This window comes from Thermobia domestica, chromosome 4, assembly GCF_964235325.1.
Source record: "Thermobia domestica chromosome 4, izTheDome1.hap1.1, whole genome shotgun sequence".
Classification (NCBI taxonomy): Eukaryota; Metazoa; Arthropoda; class Insecta; order Zygentoma; family Lepismatidae; genus Thermobia; species Thermobia domestica.
In genome coordinates, this window is record NC_137457.1 from 225490986 (window position 1) to 225517794 (window position 26809).

Sequence of the window (26809 nt, forward strand, 5' to 3'; positions counted from 1 at the left end):
AATCAGAGCACTGGTTGCGAAAATGTCCAACGCGCTTACAATCCACGACCAAGCTGTTCACCATTTTAAGGAAAAAAAAAACTGCTTCCATTTATCATGAACTGATGAAAAGTTTTCCTTGATGGACAGAGGCTGTGAAAATGACGAATGGCGGACCCATGCCAGGCTCCAAGTACCTACATTCTCTAAGTGTGTCTGGTTCTTAATGACAACTTACAGTATTTCAGATGTAGCACGAATTTAATAACTGATCTACTACTAGTAATTAATCAAATAAATTGTATTACATTCACAGAAAATTTTGAACTCCAGTTCTAACTAAAAACTTGGCGCGACAGCCTTTTGTGGGTCTGAACCGCTCCAACCCACCTGTTAGCGACCGGTTGAACTCGTAGTCTTGGGAGTTGTCTTGGGAGATCTCTAACAGTCTTGGGAGATCTCTAACAGGCGTATCAGGAGCTTTCTGACCTACAGTTCTAACTATGCTACCGCAAATTTACACCTACGTCCACTTACACTCTTTGAATTGACTACAGCAACAATGTTCTTACCTCTTTATCCCGTAGATTAAGGTCACCAGCAAATATAACTGTGCACGATTCAGGAGCAGATGTACACTTTTGGAACGCCAACTTTAACTGTTTTAATCTCTCAGCAGCGTGGTCTTTCGTACTTTCAAGGTGAGTGTTCAGAAGTGTAAGTTTTAGTCGACCTATATGAGCCTGCAATAACATTATAAGATTACAACTCAAAACATTATTACACATTTCACAATAACATATATTAGATCAGATTATTCAAAATTCAGATCAGTCAAGACCAGATTATTCTTTCTAAATAGAAGCATTAATTTGCTAGTGGAAAGTTCAAACAAGTTCAATAGAAGGAAATACATCATTAGAAAGTTCATTAGAAGTTAAAAAGGTGAATTAACTTATCTATGAATGCAGCGTAACATGGTTTCCACATGTAGTATGTCAAAACAAAAACTGCAAAGACTTAAAAACAATGTCTTTTTTATAGGTTTTTTTCTTTTGCTGGTAAATGAAATGAAATGAAATTTTCAGTTTTACGTCCCACGATTATGCCGGTTAGGCTAAAGGAGACGGTGATGATGAGAAATGAATGAAATGGTGGAATGAAGAAAGTGGGAGGAAACGGCAGAACCCCGAGAAAACCTACGAGCACGGTGTTTGCCGACCACAAAGTCCACACGGCGCGAGCTGGGATCGAACCAGGGACCCTAAGCACCAGAGGTGAACGCTCTACCACTGAGCCACCGCGCCCCCTTCTTTTGCTGGGGTTAAGTAAGGAAATGGTAATAAGACTACTGAGGTGGAGCCTAAGTTTTTATGTATATTACAACGTTACTTAAACACCAAATCACACTCAATGTTTTGTGTCTTAATGACATTTCTTCATTATAAAATCTTTGAGTTTTACGTCCCACGATTATGCCGGCTAGGCTAAAGGAGACGGTGATGATGAAATAATGAATGAAATGGTGGAATGGAGAAAGTGGGAGGAAACGAGAAAACCCACGCACATGGTGTTTGTCCACCACAAAATTTAATTGGCGCAAGCTGGAATCGAACCAGGGACCACAAGCACCAGAGGTGAACGCTCTACTAGTTTCTTCATTATAATTTACTACTAAAATGTTCTAGTGCATTTTATAAAAACATTTTTTTAAAAAGCTTTCAATCGTTAGTATTATTTTACCTTTTATTATGAGATTTTTTAAAACATTCAATTACTTCCTGAAGTCTCACAGTTGTGAAACAAAACTAAAGCATGATGATCTCCTAGATATTATATTGTACAGAGAAGAGTTCACGGTGAAAGCCCAGTACTTTAAATTCATAAATATCCGGTTGATATTCATTTGGATCGGTCTTACATATGACTTAACTACTTTATAACAATGGATTAGACATTTTAGAAAAATTATATGCTTTAAAATAAAAGTACGCATACACAATATTCAAAACTAAAAGAAGACGCATTCAAAAATAATTTAATATATTAGTTTCCTCTAGTTTATCATTAAACTGATCAGTTACTTTGGATTCTAACTCTTGGCAGAAGTTTATTTTAGCACAATGTAATTTCATAATTTATTTCCTACGTAAATCGTGATCTATTTACTCTGTGCATTTGGTATCGTGCTATATTGTGGAAGTAGAGATCTTTCTTTCCTCTTTCGTTTGTTCGCCTACTTTATTGATCTGTGTATGTTTCTCAAGGCAGTATTTTCGCAAACCCTTGGCCTTACTTCATCCTGTGGGTTAGCCCCAAACTTTCACCTCTACTACACTACAACGGCAAAATGACCATAGGTATTTGCTCTTCAATTCTTCAACAACAGTAGTGATGATAAAAGGTTTTCCATGGAGTAGTAGTAACACTTAGGCTGATCCTACTTAGTCGTTACGATTACATTTTGATATTTTAAGATACATAACACTCTATACTGGCCACTCATAATATTATCATATTAGTTAATATATCCTGTGGAAATCTTTCGTAGCATCACCTATATAGCAATAAACCACGTGCTCATTCCACCATTCCCAAGTACTTATCAATTTGTAAATATACAAGAGTTTGAACTTTAGTAACAGCGACACTCGTATGTAAGCCATGAAACGAAACTTTCTTTACTTACTTTCGTTACTTACTTACGCTAGTTCGATACTTACCGTACCTTATAGCAAATTACTTTCCTTCCCAACGCTTCGCGCATGCACCCTAACGAGAAGAATAGTGTCTCATGTGCGTTAGCGGTCTAAAGTTGTGTAATTACGATGCTCTTGAAAGAAGACTAAAGGATTCGGAAAGAGATTGAATGTTAAAGCCTCTAACGAGGCACACCGAAGTGTAGTACATATCTTAGCGAGGTTGCCGAGTGTCAGTTAAGAGAAAGTGCAGGCTGTTAACACGTTGTTCGAGGCGGATCGACGTTAACGATTGAGTTAGCTCGACTGAACTACCGCATATAACTGTGCTTCATATTCTGAAGGAATGTCTGGGACTGAAGAAAGAAGAAGAAAAAAAAACGGCTATTTCCGCGGTTTCTACACAGATGCAAAAATGGGTATGACATAATACTGCTAAAATACATATGAAGCACAATGAGCGCGAAAGAGAGGATTTCTTACTCCATATCCTAACCCTAGGTCAGATATAAGCCAGATCGTTCGAACCAAAACTGAAATTCCCATCGAACGAATGATGTCATTGCGAGTCATTACGAATATGAAAAGTCTTGTAAGAACCTTAGCACTATGAAGGTGATGGAGATTTTCTTGTACAACCGGGATGGGGTTATCTTATAATGTATACCGTAAGTACCCCAAGACAGGCCGTCATCAGTAACGTGTAGTATTACTGTTTATTTTGGAATTATTGCAGAGCATCAGCACTGAGAAAGAAGGGGCGAAACTATCTTCAGATTCCAAATAACTTTACAGAACGAGGCTTATGCGCGATCTGTGGCTGACTTATTCGCTCAACTGACTATATTTCGGTACAAACGTCACTGTGACTAAAATCTGATTTCTATTATGAAGGAACTACTTCGTAGCATTCGTTATCGAACTGTTCTAGATTCTTCAGGCAGTATACTGCTTCATACGACCCATCAATAGAACCGGCGTTATTCCACAGTGCTGATAACGGACAGCATCCAGCGCTGGTGACCACGTCGTAGGACTATAAAACTTTTCATAGGGGGCACCTCTTTCGCATCAGTTGTTAATAAATAGCTGCCAGTATTAAAGTTCCAAACCTCGTGTTGAGAAAGTTGATGTCCCTAGTAACCTGTATAACACAATCATAAAAACCAATGATTATTCGTGCTCCTAAGGAAATTTCTGAATATGCTATTGTCATTATTCAAATTCCCGTCTACAAAGCCAGAAATAACAGCGATGGTAGATTATGTGTTGATTACCCATCTTGCAACTCAAAGTTGTCTGGGGGAGGGGCGGGACACGATGCCTAAGTGTAGAGCGCTTACCTCTGGTTTGTGGGGTTTCTGATCCGATTCGCGGTCAAGTTAATTTATGGTAGACAACATCGTTCCGTCAGTTTTCTCGGGGTACTCCCGTTTCCTCCGTATTATCATTCCACCAATTTTCCCATCATCATTCACCTGTCTTAATTCAGTCTTCCTCTGCCTAGAAGACATAAACGTGGGACGTTAAATTGAAATATTTCATTTCATTTTTCGAAGTCGTCTGGCCGGCCTTGGCAGGCCAAGGAATTAAGTTTTAGTTTAATAAAGTTCAATACTTCAAATATTAAGAATCCTACTATCAAAAACACAACGAATTGAGAGAGTCCTCCCTTATGGTCTAGTGGCCAGCGCGCGCGCAGGTTCAATTAACGGTTGGAAGATCTTGAAAAATTTGAACGCACTACGGTGGTTTGGATTTCACCTAAGTCCATGTCTCATATAGCCTCGGTGATGAAAGAGACGCTATACTCTAATCCAACCAACAACGACCTAAGAATATGCAAATTTACATACCTCGACACAGAGAAGATTTCGTAGCATCAATGACGTAGGATACGGTATTATCTCATGTCTATCATAGTATATTGTAAACCTTCGTAGTAACGTAGCTGTAAAATATCCTTCCATACTTGCAGGAATGCACATGTAATCAGGTAAGTGTACATCAATGTACGAAAAGGTTTCTGGTATCACTTCTTGAAGAAACACTACATCAGGTTTCTCACTTAAAAATAAATGAATAAATAAAACCGTTAATTTTAACACATTACATAATTTCTACAAAGATCTTCTCTAAAAATACTGTACTTTTATCTACAAATTTAAATGCACTCAATTTTCTTATACTTAGAGAAAATAATGTATACAGGCACCAGAAAGAGAATACATTCAGCCTGCTACGGTGGTCTTTATGGTGATAAATTCGAAATAAAAAGATTCATTTGAAGACTTTTTTTTTTTCCTCATTACCAGTTTTGTTGGCGTAGTAAGAACATAACGGATTTTAAGGAAGTCTACCAGTTTTAACTAACTCTCACCTATTATGTAATCTGGAAATGATTACAGGATTATTATATTTCTGATCTGATTTCGGGAACGGATCTTGTTGCCTTCGACAGCCAAATACTAATGAAAAACTTCGGCTTCACAAATGTTTTTACATCATATTCATTTTAACACTTTTCTCACAGAAAACACTAAAATTAGCAATAAGTTTCGCGATGGAGAGGAAAATATACAAATAATGAAGAGATTAATAATAACAATAAATTATTTGACTATTAAAATGCAATAATACTTGGAATTTATTTTTAATATTATATGCTTTACCAATTTTACTTTCTGAATTAGGCTGGATGCTGAAACAACTGTCTCATATTTTAAATTAGGATTTTACAACTGTTGTCCCACAATATCCAACATTAATTAGGGTTCTCACTTATTTGGCGAGCATGAATTCCATGATTTTTCCAGATCATGATTTAGACATTTTCAGGTCTACCGTATACATAACTATTTCTCCCACCAGGCAATCCCTAATATATTAAACATGTACAGTCCGCAGCAAAAAACCTGCAACATGAGCATGTAAATTTATTGTGAAACGACGAAGTTTTGCTCCAAAACAGTGAACAGGGGAGGACGCCGAGGTTTCTCCTGGCGTGATTCGTGCAACTTAGACGTTATGTTGATTCAATGCGCTGTTAGGCGTAGTTTCATAATAAACTTACATGCTCATGTTGCAGGTTTTTTGCTGTGGACTGTACATGTATACAGAGAGAAGGTAGGTGGAGAAATTTTTCAAAACAAATTATTTTACTAAAATATCTCCTATCAAATAGCAAGGTAAGGCAAAAAGAGAAATGGGTTTTGAGAAACAAAAATCCGTCCCAAAAATCCCCTGAATTTTCCAGGCTTCTTCAGCTGTTCGTAAAATTCACTGACTCTTTCAGGACTTTCTACGAGTACGCCAATTCCCTGACTTTTCCAGGTTTTACAGGTCGTTGGAACCTTCTCAACTGCTCTGAAGATGACAACCGTAGGTCGTTTTAAAGATAGTGTTTACACAAAATAAATCATCAATGAAAAGTCAAATCCACAATTACTATGCGGAGGTCCTGGTAAAACCTTAGTTCTCCTCACTTCCCATACATGAAGGTTAATTTTGATAACAGAATCTTAAAAAAGCACTCTTTCTTAGGTACATACCACACTTTCTATGGAAATCTACCGATTTTCTTCCTTTCTTTTCAGGTTTAAGGAAAGGCAACGTCACTGACTGACGTAGAATTTTCCAATGCTGAACTGAGGGCGGATCATCAAGTATCACCTCGTACAAAAGAAAACCTCACAAGAAATTCATGATACCCGGCGCAAACATTAGGAAACAAGATCCTTTCCTATGGAACAATAAAGAATTCGTGTTCCAATTTCAGACCTGTAGAGTTTGGTGACTGGAGTGACAGCCCCCAGGGTTTCCACTCTCCCGAAAAAAATTCCACAACAAATCAATTTTCCAAGACTTTAACACAGGAAGGTGTAACTGTATTGCAAATGTAGGTTCAAAACCCATAATAGTGACATGAAAAGTACAGTAGCTTATGCAGTGAATATTAATGCAAGTAGAGTATTAATACACAATAATTAAATACCCAAAGTGGAGCGTAATGTGTTGCTTCTCCGAATTTTAGGCATTCGATCCACCTAAATCCAACACACGTATTTTCATTCTTTCTACAGGACATTTTAATTGTGCACCAAACAAATTTACAAATAATCAGGAATTGAGTTTCACCTGGATATGACCTTGTCACAAATAGCATTCATATGAAATTTTATTGAAGAGTAAGTACTGCTGCGAAAATAGACTGATTATGCAGGGTTGATACTGGTCCTACAAAGCACAGTTTCTGGAGAATAGTGCTAGTGAGGGCAGCAATGAGTTGACAAACTAGTGGATGAAAGAAGAGAGAAGTTGTCCCAACCAACTTCCCTGTTGGGAGAAAGAAAGCCCACCTACACATGCAGGATCATGATAAATTATTATTCAACACAAAAAACAGGAATAGCAAACAAAAATAGCAATCAATTAAAATGTTCATTATAATTATGAAAATTCTGACATTCAGTATTTCTGTGAATTTCAAGGACAGAAATGCATTTTCCAGGACAAAATCAATTCAAGGGCATTTCCAGGTTTTCCAGGACTTCCAGGACGAGTAGGAACCCTGCAGCTCCAGACAAAACTGACCTGTTTTAGTCAATCGGAGTATCTTTAGGGTACTGCACATAGCCAAGAAACATAGTTCTGACCAGAGCAGAATGAAATATATTAAAAACTATACTTACAATGTGTTACAGTTTCAAGGACCTAACGTCCTCTTCATCAGACACCAACACTGAGAAAAGACAGGTGACAGCAGATCTTATATACACGAGAAAGTGAAAGGCCACGCCCTTTCTTCTCTCCCATTGGTCGGAGGGAACCAATGAGGATAAAAGCAATTCCGCGCCAACAAAAATATAATGAGCCCTTTCACTTTTTCTAACAGTTCATTAAACAGATGACATACAAAGAAAAGTAAATTACAAATAGAAAATATTAAATAAGAAAATTAAATAACTAAATATATATATATATATATATATATATATATATATATATATATATATATATATATATATATAATGTTTTTAAATAAATAAATAATTATTAATAGCCTATATGCACTTTTCTTGCTGCTTTTCTATCACATCCAACAATTTCTCCCATTGCTCGTGTATATTCATACCGCTTGTCCAATTCATTAAGTTCTCCTCTTTATTCTTCTAGCCTCTTTCCACTTTCTAATAATCTTCCTGTTCTCTCTCTCTAAACCCCTAGCCCCTCCCAGTCTATTTTATGTCCCGTTTCCTTTACATGTTTGTATATAGCGTTATTATCTCTTTTCAGTCTATCATCATCCTTATGTTGTTTTAATCTGTCCATAAGTCTTTTCCCCGTCTCCCCTATGTATTTCATGTCACACTCACTACACTTCACTTCATATATTACTCCTTCTTCCTGCTCCCCTATATGATTTTCCTTCCTTTTCCTTTTCTTCCTTATGCACTTCAGCAAAGTTTCTCCTCCTTTTCTATAAGTCTTCACACCACCTTTTCTTAATAACTGCTTCAGCACTTCGGTCTTTTCGCCTATGCTCTGAATTCCATACCACTTCTTGTCTTCCTCTTCTTTCCTATCCATATTATCTTCTTTTCTCTTTCTCCTAAACTGCTCTATCCTATATCCATTATTGTTCAATTGTTTGTAGAATTTTTCCAAATCTTTTTTCTTTCCCTCTTTTTCGCTGTTGATGTTGTCTATCTTCCTTTCCATGTTCCTAATGAAATTCTTCTTAGTTGCTTTGTCTACATCACTTCTCCAGTGGCTTTCACTTTCTCGTGTATATAAGATCTGCTGTCACCTGTCTTTTCTCAGTGTTGGTGTCTGATGAAGAGGACGTTAGGTCCTTGAAACTGTAACACATTGTAAGTATAGTTTTTAATATATTTCATTCTGCTCTGGTCAGAACTGTGTTTTATTTGTTAAGCTACTTATCCAGAGCCATGGAGTTTGTTCACCAAGAAACATGTTGAAGTTATTATTCACCAACATTTGCAAACACTTCCAGCTAAATGGATACTCAAATATTTGAATGAAGATCAGGAACGGAATCGTATGGAGAATTCAAGGGCACTATTGCGTCATTTTGAATAATCGACAAATGATTTGTGGTCCTAGTGACTACAGACTATACTTAAATCTTACGAAAAACACTGAAGGAGAGGTCCTTTTCTGGTGAGGAAGAGGTCGTAATGGCCGCAGAACAATTTTCTTCAAATCAATCTTCGAAGTTTTATTCGCACCTATTACTGAAGTTATAAAAACGTCAGAAATGAACTGACCTTCGGGAAAAAATATCTGCCATATCTATCGCTCATTTCCTTCCCGGTCGGGCTAAGGATTTACCAGCATCCCTCGTATTATTACTATTATCATTATACAGGCTAAGAAGAGAAAACTAGGAACTTACGTGCTTATGATTTTACATACTGCTTTAGTTCTTATTTTCAAATTATGTTCATTAAGTCCATCCAAATTCCAAGTAACAAAAGAAAACTTGGATGGAGGTACAACAGTCGGCTGTCCAGATTGAAGAGCAGACACTAGATGTTTACTAAAAGAAGAAAGAGAAATACAAAAAAATGAGACAATAACTTTTAATACATACATTATATATATATATATATATATATATATATATATATATATATATATATATATATATATATATTTCTGGTATTTCATTGTTTTTATTCTTGCAGAACACCAAATACAATTTCACACACACAAAGAAATATACCAAAAATAAATAAATAAAGGCACTATTGATCTTGATGATTCAACTTTATCAGCAACCTAATGTGGGATCGCTTCGTTGCAATAATATGTGGTGTGTATGTTAGCAAAGTAATCCTGTTGTACGAAGTCTAATGATACCAGAAGTGAATCGATTCTGAGAAAGCTACATTTTAGCAATCTCCAATGCACACTTCAGTTGCTACAGCATCATAATTCCAACAGTGTCACAATAATCCTAAAGCTCCTGGACTGTGTATTACCGACTACGTCACATGCAAAGATTTTTCAGATTCTAACAATACCAAAGGGCCTACTTCATGAAAAAGGGTTTGCTAAAATCCCCTTCCACTCGAGTGTCATTTCATCTCATCATAGCAAATTATTTGATAAAGTATACGCGTGTGCAACAAGTACCTGAGTGTGCAACAAGTGTGCGCAAGTGCAAAGGGTTTGTTATTGTGTTCCGGTATTCCTTATTATTATTCCTTGGTATTTCACGGAATAAAATATTTGTTACGTGAAATACCAAGGAGTTTGCTAGAGCTTGGTTTCTCCAACGATGAAGATTATGATGCATATGATCTTGTGTCCCTCTTCCATGAAAAAAAGCCCTCACAGACAGCAGCGAAATTGACGAGGTTGTGACGCTTGAAATCAACAGCTGTCTGAACTTCTACAGAATCGTATATAGTGTACTACAAAATGTATCGAGTAAATCTACTTTACTTTCACACTGTAGTTAGTTCAGGACCTCGGAAGAGAAAAGGCGAACTCGAAAAATCGACTTTTTAAAAAATATTTTTTCCTCACATCAGACAAGTCTGGAAAACATATAGATACCGCGTTTTGCCTTGGTTCACCCTTAGTATTCTTACAGTTTCTAGATAAACTAAGATTCACCATTACTATCTTAAAGAACCTGCAAAACTTTCAGCATGATTTCTCAACACCTCGATTTCAGAATTCCAAGGTCTTGAGTTGTTCTCGTGTTCTCACAATATAACAAGTAAGTTATCTTCTGAAATGAATTAAAGTCCAGTTTTACATCTCACTATTATGCCTGTTAGATTAAAGGAGGCAGATGATTAAGGAAATTGACTGATTATAAAATAATTGGTGGAATGAGAATATGGAAGGGCATGGGAGAACCCCAAGTAAACCCACGGACACGATGCTATCGACCACAAATTAGTCTGGCCAAGAACCGAACCAAACTAGGGAATCCTTGCACCAGAGATGAGCGCTCAACTACTGAGCCATTTTTTCTGAATTTTATTCTCAATTTATACGTGGGTTGGGGAGTAAGTTATAGCAACCAGTAATATTTTGATAACTGAAGGCTGTCTCAAAAATGTATCATATACAACTGAAAGAGTATCAATAATGGATATTTTGTTGGTAGGAATTGCTTGCGAAATATTATTGGGTTGCTATGACTTACTCATCAAATCTCATATATTATGTATTATATAATTGCTACTTCCTCTGTGTCATTTGCAATATAATCTGCAAAACTTCCACCTGTATCGTAATTTCGGATCATAACCAAATGTACAGTTTACGACATATCGGTCGGTAGCTGTTAATGAACAGAAGCAAACATATGTTAATCAAAACCACACTATAGTACTGTCTATATCAATTACTATTTAATCCGACTTCCTATAATCTTTCTTATTTATTTAATACTATCTTTTAACAGAACCTGCTCACTCTACACTCTTACGCTTAACTTCAAATTCATGAAACAGTTTAATTAACTACATAGTCGCATAACATCCCGTTCTTCTCAACAATCTAACCGATAACTATGAATAAAGCAGTAAATGAATAACGAAACTTTCTTTAAAAAAATGTCCGATTACTTTGCTAACCTCTGCCAACTGCTTCCAGTTACTCTCAACATCCCTCCCGCGTTGCATCCGACTTTCTTTCAGGTTGGAAAAAAAATCATTTTTTTTTTTTTTTTTTTAAAAAGACATTCTTGTTGATTTTTTTATTTACATCAAATCTTTCTCCTAGTATAATACAAGTCACGAACTGGAGGAAAAACATCAGGAATTAGAATTAAATGTTAATTAATGTCATTTAAGTGAAAATATTGGAGTTGAAGTTTGAATTAATCCCCAATCGTTAACCCATTTCAATCCCAAGCAATGATTCTTAAACATTAAGGAAAAAGCACACCAACTTTTATCAACATGACACTTTTTTTTTTTTTTTTTTTTCACAAAAGTCATTGATATTTGGCAGAGGTATATTTTTAAAAATCGGCACGAAATACATATAAAATACGTAAATTTCGCCTAATGTTATAAAATCTAAAAAAAAAAATTAAGTTTCGGAGCGCGGATCGTACCCCTCTAAATATGCCCCTATTATCTGGGAACAAATAGACGTACATACAAAAGAATTTTCGTCTTAAATGTCGATGGTGATTTCCCCGTTGGAACATTTAACGATTTAAAAACCATATGTTACAAAGAGAAGAAAGCAGAATTGTCCTGTTACCTGTTCAAACGGGATTTTCCCTAATCATCCCGTGCATGAAACACTCCTTTTCATATTGTGCTGTATACATTTGAGTCTCATTGTATTACGATTATTATCATCCATAATCGAAGTAACAGAAGAGAAACGGAATTTTACTTATTTTCACTTTACATAATTTATTTCGGAATTTCATTTAAATCAATCCATCCTGCTTTCTTCTTATGTTTTTCTCGGCCCCCTCGTTTTCTGTTTGCTATGATTTTAACTTCCTCTTCTACTTGTTCAACTGCTTGCCTTGGACCTTGACTAACCTTCACCAAGCGTTTCTGTTGTTATCATAATCTGAACCTACATACTGAGTTTCATACATCATGTTGATTTTTCTTCTTTTCCTTCTTGCAAGCAAATATTTTCTACTCAGACAAGTTGTCCAACTTTGAAAGTATGATCGATGTCCTTAATTGTTTATTCTACTCATTATTTCTTTTATATTATGTGTGCATTAAATAAGGTACATACAAAACAGTACATTGGCCGGGTGAATGTTCATTTTACCAGTACAAGTGAATCTCGTTCCATATACAGTTCCCCCTCATTATACCATCCTAAAAATCGATCCGTACAACTCTGATTTCGTTTTTCCAACAGGATTCTTTAAAATAGTTGCTTGACACGCTGTTCTGACGGTACTAGGCTGAAGAATGCACTACTTTCACACCGCCAATATGTGCATTTGGTACCTAGGTAAAATACCTTCAACCATTATTCATATTCAACATTTCCCTTCTGAACCCAGATGCAACTTTACTTCTTACTTTTAACAAGATGGGCCTCTCCTCACTATAGAGTTGATCTGCATGTAAAACTCTCAGATAAGTGGATTGGTCGTCGTGGTCCCGTGAAATGGTGGGCCCAGATCACCTGGCCTAACACCTCTTGATTTCTGACTGTAGGGCCATCTGAAGCAGATACTGTATGCTGAGAAACTCGTCAATATAAGGTACCTACAGAAACGCATTCAGCACGCGTGTGACCAATTTCACCGGATATTCCCCGGCGTATGCAGTCGAAATGGATACGGCAACTATGGTTGTGGATTAGACGAGATAAGCACTATATAAAAACTTGTTGGTAGGTGATCTTCATCAGTATTTATGACGTGCAATGCAAAGCATATAAGATATAAAGAACGCATTATTCCCTCCTGAGTTCACGTCGGTGTTATCTGATAAACGATATGCTTCTTTCCATCTGAAATTTCGAATTTCTATTCAAGATGGCGGTCATGGCTGCCATGTACCTTACAATTTGACCCCTTCTTCTACTATCACCTCTCAAACAGGTTTCACATTTTTCCCTCAAGTTTCAAAATAAAAGGATGTCCAAAGATTTCCTTGTATATTTTTATTTCTAGAATAAAGATTTATGTTTGATATTTCTATACTACTGTATGTCGATTCGAATCGATGCTTTAGAAAACGATATTGAAAATTTCGGCAAATATTAAATAATATACGGATACCAAGGTCAGTTTAAATTGGAAAGTGTACGATGTTTCAAGTTGATGGTACAACGGGAAGCGAAAGAAAAATGTGATCTGACTGCCACACACACCAAGTTAATGAAGTGTACTAACAGAATATAAGAAATAAGCAATAGTTAAATGTTATACATACTCTATATTGATAACTAACTCCGGCTCGTCTCCATCATGCAGAGCACTGACACCTCCCTTGCCTTGGGCCTCAAAGAAAGCATTTACGGATCGCTGTGAAGTATAGAAAAACAATATTTCACAGGAATACGTAAGAAACATCGACTTTAATTATTTGTACAGTTAGATTATTAATGTGTAAAAGATTCATAAGTAAACAAACTTTGTCATAACAATATTTATATATATGTCAGTTTTTTCATTTATTTTCGATAGTGTCTGAAGAAGGATATGCTAGATATCCGAAACAGTTACAAATTATAATTTAAAATAAAGTGGGTTTTAAGCTTTGGTCAGTGTCTCTTTTGTTAAAGTAAACAAAGATTGAATTTAAGATTTACTTGATTCACACATGACCTCATGAACATCTGAAATAATATTTGCATCAACTGTTGTGACTCGTTGACATTGTTTCAACGTTTTCGTCAGAAGGGACCAGTCAAGTTTAAATTAGCATATTTTGTAAAAAAATTAAATGAAATCTTTGAGTTTAACGTCCCACGGTTATGCCGGTTAGACTAAAGGAGACGGTGATAATGAGAGATGAGTGAAATGGTGGAATGAAGAAAGTGGGAGGAAACGGGAGAACCCCGAGAAAACCCACGAGCACGGTGTTTGTTCACCACAAAGTTCACACGGCGCGAGCTGGGATCGAACCAGGGACCCCAAGCACCGGAGGTGAACGCTCTACCACTGAGCCACCGCGCCCCCTTAGCATATTTTGTAAAATAAACTTGAGGTTCCATGATACGGTCGTTATACAAAGTGAGAACCTCTTCATTTGGTTTGTATTACGATAAAAATAGCTACATTTCGTCGTTGTAAAAGTCACTACTTGAGTATTCTTTGTATAATCATTCTTCTACTTAATATATAAAAGAAATTCTATTTATATATTAAAAATTTTCAATTCATGAACAGAGTTTCATAGCTCGGCTATATATAAAACAGACCAATATTTTTATTTATATACAGAGTAGACCATTTATCTTGATACAGCCTTGTAACTTTTAAACAACTACTATTACTACTATACTATCAATAATAATAATAATAATCATAAACTGCAATTTCATGCCAAGCAAATATTGACAACGGAAACAGTTTGACACTCTGCAATGCTACCAAATTAACCCTGGGAGTCCCAAACGGGTCCATTGGACCCATATGACTTTTCGTTTATTAATTACAAAGTAAGTTTTCGTGAGTGGTCGCTAATATTCCGTGACTTTTTCTTTATGGTGCTCCTCTCTCATGTTGTATCAGAAATACTTTGTTCCTTTAAGTCAAGTGGCATATATAAAAATTATAGCATTGTGTACCAGGTGGGTCCAGTGGACCCATTGTATATTTTAAATAGGAATACTAGAGATGCAAGGGCTCGGAAAAAAACCGGCTTTTTTGGAAAAAAACTCGGTTTTTTCTGCTTTGCTTTTTTGCTTGGGAAATTTTGGGCTTTTTTCAAAATTCTGCTTTAAATCGATAAAGTAGACTTTGTTTCGCTTCTCTATAACACAGAAAGTCATTTAATTAGTGGTTGATGCCGATAATAATATAAAACCTCGAAAGTAAACCATGAATTTCGAAAAGATATTTTAAACAATTTTACTTCAACATTTTTACATTATGAATTCCAAAGGATTAACCAATGTATATAATAAACACATTTTAACCTCCTATATACAAAAGTAAGCAGAGTTGGCAAGAACCATGGTTGTTTCTGAAAATGCCAAAAACCCGTTTTGGGGGGGCAGTTTAAACCCGGCTTTTTTGGGGTTTAAACCAGGTTTTTTGATTTAGATATTTTGCTTTATGTATTTGTATTACATATTCACAGAAATAAGTTTGTTTCGCCTTGGTGTTATTATTCAACAACGGGGTTATGCTGGAAGAGGTCCCATAAGCTTAAAGAAGTCCGGTCAGTAAATTTCTTAAATTGAGAAACTCCCGCCCTAGCCATCGGGAAAATCCCGTCATTCTTTTAAATGTAAAACAATAACGGGAAAATCCTGTAAAATTTAATTTGCATGTAAAATTTAAAGGTCAACGTATTATAATCAGTACGCTAAAACTGAGTGACACACAATCATAGTCAACGTCTTGCGAATAAAATCAGAAAAATAAACACACTGCTGAACAAGACTGCACTTATTTAATATAAAAACACATTTACACCTGACGTTTCGATCTTCTATCCAAGATCCTCATCAGACGTACACTCACGTCTGATGAGGATCTTGGATAGAAGATCGAAACGTCAGGTGTAAATGTGTTTTTATATTAAATAAGTGCAGTCTTGTTCAGCAGTGTGTTTATTTTTCTAAAACTGAGGTATTAAATTACAAATTTAGTATGTAGGTATCATTGAAAGTCCAATCCAAGCTAATGTTGGAAGCTAAGTAGGCAATCGATAAATTTTACCAATTTTAATCAATATATTTAAGCAACCTTCGCTTCTTTATAAAACAACAGGCATGCAGAAATATATAATTTGGTTTCGTTTTGTATGTTGAGGCTTAACATCCTTACGTAATACCGAGGTTATCAAGGAGAAGACTTTCGCTTAAAGTGACATCCGAAAGAGTACTTGGTTTACACATGAAAGAAGGGTTGTGGTTCGACCGAGAATTGAACATGGGACACCTTGATTAAAAGGTGAAAAGGAAATAAGACTAATGCAGATGGTTTGACATGTGAAACGTCACTATGAAGTTCACACGATTCGCATTTTTGTTCTTTTAATTTTTTTAGTTTAAACCAGTTATTTTTTTTTAAAAAAAACAGCTGGTGTAAACGAGCCAACCCTAAGAGTAAAAACTTCTTTCAAAAAATACACAAATAACTAGCAAAATTGTATGTAGTATTTTTTACTTCAAAATATTCCATACCCTCTTTTTGAAACAAAATAAAATTAAAATAAAACATAAGAGAAATACTTAGATTTGTATGATACAATTAAAGGCTGCACATGGTTCTGTATATTCTTGAAATTCTACAGTCAAGTTTTTTATAACCACCATCAAGGGTGCCCTTCAGGGGGGTTAAGGGGGCGCTTGCCCCCCCCCCCCCCTAGAGGAAAATGTACTTCAGAATATTGAAAATCCAATAGGGTTTTTACATTAGTTACAGCAAAATTTGAAACTATTTTTGAAACGTCGCTTATACTTCCCCTCCTTGGAAACCACAACATGGCGCCCTTGACCACCATCACGGTTTACCCAGTCCTCAAGTTTTCTGAATTTTTAACAAGAGGGATTCAACATATCATTACGGAACAAAAAAAGAAAAAAGAAAAAAAAGAATACGGAATATATTTAAGTTAAGCTAAATACAACTACACAACAAACGTGACTGAGTGGTTGGCTTTTGCGCTTCTATCGGGAAGTCCAGGATTCAACCCAGCATTCGACCATTCTGACAAAGCCTTCCTTCATTCCATCTGAGAATGTAGAAATAGTGCGTGTACTGGCCGACTAGGAGTGTAGGAGTTGGCCGACTTCCTTTCTTATTGTTTTTAAATCGTTATTATTACTAATTACCAGCAGTGACGGTTTTGCGAAGGTTAGAGGATCGGTCTTTCGGACTGAAGCCTGTTCTCCAAAGTTGTGGAATGTCTAAAACGAACGAAATATCTATTAGTTATGCCTTTTACTCATAAACTTTAAGCTCCCGTCAAATAAAAATTACGAATATTTGGAAAAACTAAACATTAGTAGTAAGAAAACCCCTCCCAAAACACTTTTTTAAATTCGCCATTGATTCTCAGTATAAAATGATCTTCAAGGTTGTATCCGGAAGATTATTGCTAAACATATAAACGAAACGAAATATTAGTTATGCCTGTACTCATAAACTTCAAGCACCTCCCAAATAAAATTAGGACTTTTTAGAAAACGAAACAATCAGAGAAACCCCTCCCAAAGTACTTTTCTAAATCCGCTATTGATTATTTGTATAAATTGGTATTCAAGGTTGTATCTGGAAAATTATTGCTAAATCACTGCACAACTACAGTATAACAGAAATGTGGAAATACGGTTTGACGGACATATTGAAAAACGTATGCTTTGACGGATATATAGAAAAACGTTAAGTTTAACTTTCGTGCTAGAAGCTGGAGTACTAAGCTCTTAGAAATGAAACACGGATGACAAACTAAAATGATCTACAGAAGGAAAAAAATGTCGATAACTCAAAAGTTAAAATAAAGTTAAATAACCTGTAAAATTGCCTTCAAATACTACATTCTTCATGTTAGCTTTAATTCGTAAAATATGTGCTCCATCCATCTTGATGGTGAATTACAGAGCTAAATATGGCATTCAGGTCGTGGAAATCTTATCTAACTATAGAATATACTATAAGAAAGCTATTTGGATAGAAAAATCATGAAAATGAAAAAAGCCAAAATTTCCAAAATTCTCGGTTTTTTTCCAAAAAAGCCGGCTTTTTATGTGAAAAAAACCATCGATTCAAAAAAGCCGGCTTTTTTGCATCTCTAAGGAATACTGGTTAAACTTTGGTTTTAATTTACATTGTGGATCATAGATGGCAGAATTAACGTCAGCGTGTTCTTTATTCTTTGTTATCAGTATTATGTTTTACTTATAAAGGAGTTTAATGCAGTTTTAGTAAGTTTTCCTAACTAATTATTCCTTTTGTACGTAATGTCTACTGGTTTATGGTGTTCTCCCTGACACCACTTCTCAGGGGCATATTATAAATTTCTACCTATAATATATTCTAAACCAGCCAGTGCATGTTTCACTTTAGTCATTCGATTTAGTGTGTGAGGATAATGGTAAGTGGCGGACTTACGCGGACTTACGATAACGACATACGCCAATGTCTGTTGGCAGAAGAGGAGGATAATTCTGGTGATTCGGCAGATGATGGAGAAGTGTGGACTGTGAATTATTAGAGTTATCTGCAAGTGAGGGTGATTTTTCTGATGTTAGTGACAGTGACGTGCAGGATGAAGCAAACATTGGAATTTAGTACCATTCACTACCGGTCGCGGGCGTGCTGGTGCTGCCAATGTAACTAGAAAGGACCGTGGTCCTACACGGTATGCTAAAAGAGAAGTTGATGATGAGAAATCTGCTTTTTGTCTATTTTTTCGTAGGAACATTCTGGAAACAATTTGCAAGTGGACTAACAACAAAGGTAGGATAAAATTTCCTCGTGAGTGGAAACCTGTTAGTGTTGAGCAACTTTAGAAATATATCGGCATGCTAATACATATTGGGGTATACAAAAGCAAAGAATGAAGAAACTAGGCAGCTCTGGAGTGAAGAAAACGGTCGACCTATCTTCAATTCCATTATGAGCAGGAATCGTTTTCAACAAATCAATTCCGCTCTACGTTTTGATGATGCAGAGCTCAGGCGCCAGAGAAGACCTGATGATAAACTGTCTCCAATTCATGCAGTATTTGAAGACTGGGTTAAAACTATACAGGTCACTTATATTCCCGGAAATAACATGACGGTGACGAACAGCTTGTGACTTTTCGTGGACACTGTCCGTTTTGGCAATACATACCATGTAAACCGGGTAAATATTGTTTAAAGTTCTGGGTTATTTGTAATAGCACAACAAGCTATGTGTGGAAGATGCAAATATATAGCGGAAAAAGTCCAGAACAGGGAAGAGAAGTCAATCATAAGGAAAGATTCGTTCTTCAACTGACAGAAGAAATTGCTGGAATGGTAGAAATATTACTGGGCATAACTTCTTTACAAGTCTTTCTCTTGCACATAAGTTGAAGGAATGAAAACTCACCTACGTCGGAACTATACGGAAGAGTAAGCCAGAACTCCCAACTTCATTTACCAAAACGGATAAAAGTAGAGCTGTAGGAAGCAGCTTGTTTGGATTCCTACAGGATGCCATGATAGTGTCGTACTGTCCAAAGAAGTACAAAACTGTTACTCTTCTGAGTACAATGCATGATCAGCCTGAAGTTGACACTTCTACAGCAGAAAACAAAGCCAGAAGTAATCCTTTACTATAACAAGACAAAATCTGGCGTGGACACTATGGGCCAGATGACTCGCTGTTACAGCACAAAGGGAATTACAAGGAGATGGCCTCTGGTAGTATTCTTCAACATGATTGATATAAGCGTACTCATCGCTTATATTATATTCTTGTCACTACAGAAGAAAGACAAGAGACAGAGATTGAAACACCGTAACTTCCTGATTTCCCTCGGCAAACAATCGGCCCATATTGGAGAAGACTTTCCACAGAAGAGAAGCCACACAGAAACTGATCAGCTCACGGAAAAAGAGTCATCCAAAAAGAAAGCGCGATGCGGAATCTGCCCATCAAAACGGGATCGCAAGACAAGAACCTTCTGTACCAAATGCAAGACAAATGTGTGATATGAGCACACCAGAGTTATTTGTAAAAAATATTTCGTACTCTAACCTTAACAAATCCAAAAGAAAATGCAAAGGGATCGTAAGTTTTCAGTTTCACGAAGCAAATACTTGCTATTTGTAATCTAATGTTGTTATTAGGTGCATGTAAATGATCGACTATTTCATTATGTCTAAAAATTAGAACTCCTGTTTGAGCTCGTATAAAGAAATAGTAATACTGCTAAGTTACCATATTTCTAGTGTACGGTATAACTACGATAACTACGAAGTGTATTTTATTATTTCGTCATAAATACATTGCAAAAAGGATATTGTTTAGTATTTCGTTGTTCATTTTCTCCCAAAAATTTAATTATATGGCTAGAGGGTCTCAATATATTACTGTGGGTCCATTGGACCCGACTGGTACACAAAGGTATAAAAATATGTCTGGAGCTCCAGGATTAATACTGTTGCCAAGCGAATCAACTTTTTATTTTTTTCATATGACATTACGTCAAATTATTATATATTTCAATACATACACGCTAAAAGAAAACTTATCACATTAATTGTTTAGTCTTACAAATTAAGGACGCTACAGTATCACAAACGTCAAAATTTTGGAGGCCTCTACAACAATAATACTTCAAGCGAGACTGGCAGGGTAATGCACATCCAAAAGTACTTTACTGTTGAAACTAGATCATAGTACAAGGTATTTCGAAAAGATACTAAGTTACAAGGGATTAAAAATTTGAGTTTTTTAAAGGACTTTATTTTGGAGAACTGCTTAAATAAGTATCTCATCCAGTCGCGTAGAAGGTTTCCAACAGATATATAAAGATAATAATATCGTACATAGCAATTTGATACAGGGTGTCCACATGAAACCTCCCTGATTACAAATATTAATTGCATGGAAATTATTAGTGCCAGAGAATAACGGTTTGCGGCATCTTGAAGAGCAGCTCAAACAGTTTCTTGTTGATTGTTAATTGTTGTTATTTGCTGCAGCTATTCAGTAACAAAGTTTATATGAATTTTTATTATTTGTTGCAGGTGTTCATGAACAAAGATAACTGCACAATAGAGAGTGCACTGTGTGGTGTGGTTGGCTGAGACTAAATCACCAATTACCGTGCAAAGGAACTCTAGACAAAAGTACCAATGGGACCCACCAGACGTCAAGGCCATTAAAACATGGTTTGAGAAGTTTTTAGCCACGAGGAGTGTTAACAGATAGCCTGGCTCGGGCAAAGCACGAACGTCTGAGAAAACTGAATGAGGTCAAGGAGGCCCTTTAATATAAGTCCAACAGTCAGTTCGCAAAATGTCACGCGACCTGAACATTCCACGTTCAACGGTCCATAAGGTGCTCCATAAAAGACTGCGTTTGTATGTATATAAGACACAAATCGTTCAGGCGCTACAGCCAGATGACCTACCAAAACGAACCAGGTTTGCAATGGAGATCCTGGAACGGGTCGAGGATGATCCCGATTACTTGGGGAGGGTGATTTTCAGTGGAGGCAATCTTCCACACATCAGGCAAGGTGAATCGTCACAATGTGCGCATTTGGGGTTCCGAACCCCCATACATTGTTCGCGAATATGTCAGAGATGGCGAGGAAGTGAATGTGTGATGTGCTTTGGGACGCGACAGAATTATCGAACCATTTTACTTCATGAAGCACACAATAACTAGTTCCGTTTATCTGGACATGCTTGAACACTTTGCTTTTCCATAGCTACTCTCTTTGCAACCAAACGTGATATTCTAACAGTATGGTGCCCCACCGCTCTGTTGTTTAGATGTTCGTAGGGTTTTAGACCGAACGTTGTCACAGAGATGGACTGGATGCGATGGACACACTCCTTGGCTTCCGCGATCTAACAACATAACCCCTATAAATTTCTTCCCTTTCGGCTATGTCAAAGATAGAGTTTACGCCACACTTGTACAGTCACGCAAGAAAGTATTCTTCAATTGACAAAATTCCTTTTCCTAATAACAACAAATTAACCTATTAGAGTACCGATTTGGGCAAGTTATTAAGTTATAACTATTCTAAGAATAGCGAAAAAAGATCCAAATAAATCAATTTGTTCCCAAGTTATTGGCAAATGAAAATTTGTCAACTGTCAAATACTTTCTTTCCCGTATGTACGTGATATATTCCTGCTCTTCGTCACAAAACTGAAGCCATCAACTCGATCACACCGGACATGCTACACAAGACATGGCGGGAGATGCAATATCGACTGAACATTCTGAGAGCTATTAATGGGGTCCATGTAGAAGTACATATATAGACAACAACAATAACAACAACAACAACTGAGTTGTTCTTAAAGATGCCGCAAACCATTATTCTCTGGCATTATAAGTTTCCATGCAATTAATATTGGTCGCTTACTCTGAGGGAAGAACATAGACTGAAAGTATTTGAGAACAAGATCCTGAAACGAATATTCGGACCCAAGAGGAACGGGAATGGGGAATGGCGGAAACTTCATAATGAGGAACTACATAATTTATACGGTTTACCCAACATTGTTAGGGTCGTCAAGTCTAGGAGGCTTAGGTGGGCAGGTCATGTAGCTAGAATGGAAGAAAGTAGAAACGCTTTCAAAGTCTTGGCTGGAAGACCAATCGGAAAACGACCATTAGGAAGACCTAGGCGCAGATGGGAGGACAATATTAATATGGATCTCGTAGAGATAGGAATACAAAGTAGAAACTGGATCCAACTGGCTAAGGATAGAAGTCAGTGGAGAGCTTTTGTGAACGCGGCACTGAACCTCCGGGTTCCATAGGCCATAGAGTTAATTAGTTAGTTAGTTAATCAGGGAAATTTCATGTGGACATCCTGTATTTCAAACCTTTGATTTGTCAAAATGAGAAATACTTATGAAGTTTCCAACACTGCTTATAATTATGCAATTCCGAGAACTTGCTTACTGCTACCAAACCTATTGTTGTAGAAGTAAATAAAAGTTACAATTATTTCAAACGTTCCCACAGATACGGCATTTTAAGCAGTGTAACAATCTTTAACAATGTTTGCTGTATCTCCGGAATGGTTTGGGATTGTAAACGACATTATGATTTTTACATGTCTATTGAAAATTATCAACGTGATTGGATGATTTTTATCTAAGCACTTTTACAAGATAAAGTCGTTTGAGAAAAGTCAAATTTTCAATCCACAATTTTTCACCACTGTTGGGAAATATATCATCTGCGGACATTTTTACACATTTAGTGATAGATGGAAAATTGCCAAACAAGGTGGGCTTTTCTGATTGATTAAATTTTCATGTATGCGGACAAGTCCACAAAAATAACAGTATCTGTATATTTTCAGGAAGATGATACAAGAAGCGGTGGAATACTTTTTGTTGACTGTGCTCGTTCAACTATTGTTCCTTGTTTTAAAAATAATAATAATAATAATGGTAGAAATTTCCTTCACATGCTGAAGTTATATTTAATGCTGGAATTAGCTGTCAACCAAGTAAATTTTCGGCAAGTCAGGCACCCCACATTGGGCTAGATTGTGAGACATGTCCTGAACAAAACTTTTCTGAAGTTCTGATTGGTAGACATGGTTCCGGACATGTAGTTCCGTAACAATACATCCTTGTAAACTTCTTTTGTAGCAATACCCCTTTTGAGGAGTAAAATGGCAACGGAAGACGATGTCAAAAATAAAGTACATCCTATTCGTGTGCTTGATGACATTCATATTCTATTGGCCACTGTAAAAGATACGGTGTAAGAAACACCTGCACTCTCTTCTATTTTTCCTTTGATTTTGTTAGTTTCAAGACTGGAATGGCTAATATCATTACATTGTTAATGAGGCAAACTACTGAAAACATAGAGAGAGTTAGAATATTGATACGAAGTATTACTAGAGATGCACAGATTGAACTGGATAGAACACGACACATGTAACGTTCTGAATTGGTGAAATATATAAATCACAATATGCTCTTACTTCTCAATTAAGTCATGTGGCAAGAGTTGTGAACATATTTGCACACATAATTACTGATAAACGCTATCGGGTACATCTTTTAATACATACTATTGTGCTTATCACGGGCGTAAAGGTAAGCACAATATTATATACTTTCACAAACATTCTATCGATAGAGAACATGTTAATTATATTACACATATCACGCAATCAGATTTCTAATTCAGAAATCGTTTTTGAAAATATAATTACCTCTAGATCCCATTTCCTATCCTGTAAATAAAATTGAGCACAGGCTTCATCTGTACCTGTGATATCTGCAAACTGTCTCACACGTGACTGGCAAGTTTCACGGTCAGGAATGTCTTCGTCTGTATCACTCATTTTGTAATGTTCATCGGATATGTATGTATATATTCTCCTGTGGATGATCTTTACTGCAAGATTAAAGAATAAATAAAATTTTTAACGTAATAGAGCAAACTTAACATAAAAATTACAATTTGTTAACATTATCATTACAAAAAAAAAAAAAAAAAAAAAAAAAAAAAAAAAAAAGTGGTTTCAAAAGTTTATGAAGAATGCCTACAAATCACTTGTAATTGATTACGTTAAGTCTAGTTGTAATCAGCAATGACTGTAACAATGAGAAGTTCAGTGTAATAATAATAATAATAATGATAATAATCAGAAACTAAAAATTTCAAGCGAATATTCGGAACCAAGAGGAAAGGGTAATTCGGGCGGAAAATTCATAACGAAGAACTGTGTAAATTATGCTATTTACTAATATTGTTGGGATAGGTGACTTAGGTGGGCAGATCATGAAGCCAGAATAAAAAACGGTAGAAACACTTTCAAAATTTTAACTGGAAATCCATCAACAAAAGATTAGAAGCAAAAATTTTAGGGATGATTTAAAAAAAAAAAAAAAAAAAGAAAAGAAAAGAAAAGAAATAAGCACAAAATACTGAGTTAAGTGATACTTTGGGTTTGGCTACACTATATGTAGTTCTCCAGATATAAAGCCTACAAGAAAATTTTTGACTGAAATATATTGGATCTTTTGATCCAAAAACTAGATGCAGATAGGAGGATAATGCAAGATGGACCCCGCGAAAATAGACATAGAGAAAATAAAGTAGAAATTCAAATCAGTTGGTTAAGGACGGAAGTCAATGGAGAGCTACTTTGAGCTTCCATAAGCCATAGAATGAAGTGTGTGAGTTAGTTTAATCAGAAATCCGACGATCTTTGTGCCTATTGCACCACAATATATCATAGTTACGAAGGATATATAAAACACAAAATTATAAAACCAAAAGCAAGAGGTCTGATGAAGAAGGGAAGAGAACATATATATATTGTCTCAAAACCAAATGGAGAGGTTGGATCATCTTTCTTTCTTTCTGTTTCTATGTTTCTCCCCCCCCCTCTCCAAAAAAAAAAAAAAAGAAAGAAAAATCTAAACAGACAAAAAACTATAATATTAAGTTATGTTAGCTTTCTAAATTAAACTAAGAGAATATCTTACAGCTAATCTTTACTACATTTTCAAACTCACCATCAATGATTGTTATCAGTCTGAATTTTTACCGGTCTCTTGATCTTTCTAACGGTGTTGGTAAAATTGAGTTTGAGCCTTTGCGTCCCTATGCAACACAGAGGTTACGATGGACATTGTCCTTAAGGTGAGCTCTGAACCACGACCTGGACTTGAATCCGGTGCAGTTGACGATTGCACAAACCATCATGTAAGATTAAACTAGGGATGGGGAAAACCGGTTTCTAGAAAAACAGACTTTTCGGTTTTCACCCAAACTGGTTTTGGTATTCTCCAAAACCCGGTTCGGTTTCTCATCAGAGCAGTTTCGTAGTTCTCCAAAAACCAGATCCGTATAAAACAAAAACAGTTTTTAAACATATTGATTTTTAAGCATATCGATTTCGGTTTGCAATTCCTTTTTATGAGAATTTACACAGGTTTTTAAGCTTCTTTCATATGTATTCTCGACGCATGTTACAATGCCGTAAAATCAATATACCGAGACCAGAGAAAACCGAAACCGGATTCGGTGAAAAACCGAAACCGGTTTTGGAGAAAATCGATTATCTGTTTCGTTGAGAAAGTTTTTTTTTTTTAAATTTTCAAAAACCGGTTTCGGTTTTCCTAAGAATCCGGAAACCGAAAAACGTTTTTGTGCCCACCACTAGACTAAACGCCATGGTATAAGTCGTTCCCCACCACAGTACCTCGCTTTCAGGAGAGCTTAATTGCAAGACCAATTATACAGTAACTGGCTGGTACGTTCTGACCTGTCTTCCCACGCATCAAGATTTTTTTTTCCTTAACGGTCTCAGATCACTATTATGTGATTATTAAAACCCGACATTATGACAAAGTAAACAGTCGAAAGTGGCAGACAAAATTACGAAAACAGAAAGGCAAACACGATACACAACAAACGGGACAAAAGAAAATGAAATGAAATCTTTTAAGTTTTACGTCCCACGTATATGCCGGTTAGGCTAAAGGAGACGGTGATGATGAGAGATGAGTGAAATGGTGGAATGAAGAAAGTGGGAGGAAACGGGAGAACACGAGAAAACCCGCGAGCCGGGATCGAACCAGGGACCCCAAGCACCGGAGGTGAACGCTCTACCACTGAGCCACCGCGCCGTCGAAACGGGACAAAAGAGTATACAATTGATTTATTGATTACAAAATAATATTACTTGGTAAGTGAATCGGTGACTTAACTTAGAATATGTAATAATAAATTTGTTCTTGCAGAATGTCCGGATTACTGAGACTTCAGA

The 26809-nt window shown here is 36.2% G+C and overlaps 1 protein-coding gene and 1 non-coding gene across 4 annotated transcripts in view; both read right to left on the minus strand.

Moving 5' to 3' along the window:
• The window catches only part of LOC145683879 (tyrosyl-DNA phosphodiesterase 2-like), a 73218-nt gene that overhangs the window by 17894 nt on the left and 28515 nt on the right, over positions 1-26809 (minus strand). For all 3 annotated transcript variants that reach the window (XM_081755511.1, XM_081755512.1, XM_081755510.1), the window contains exons 2-6: positions 24242-24426; positions 13595-13686; positions 9097-9240; positions 4535-4745; positions 552-722 (exon numbers count right to left, since the gene is read on the minus strand). In XM_081755511.1, the coding sequence (XP_081611637.1) occupies positions 552-722; positions 4535-4745; positions 9097-9240; positions 13595-13686; positions 24242-24373 (750 nt within the window). In that variant the 5' untranslated portion in view covers positions 24374-24426. The remainder of the gene's footprint in view (positions 1-551; positions 723-4534; positions 4746-9096; positions 9241-13594; positions 13687-24241; positions 24427-26809) is intronic.
• Positions 1215-1286, minus strand: TRNAQ-CUG (transfer RNA glutamine (anticodon CUG)). The gene has a single exon. It is a non-coding gene; the product is annotated as a tRNA-Gln (tRNA).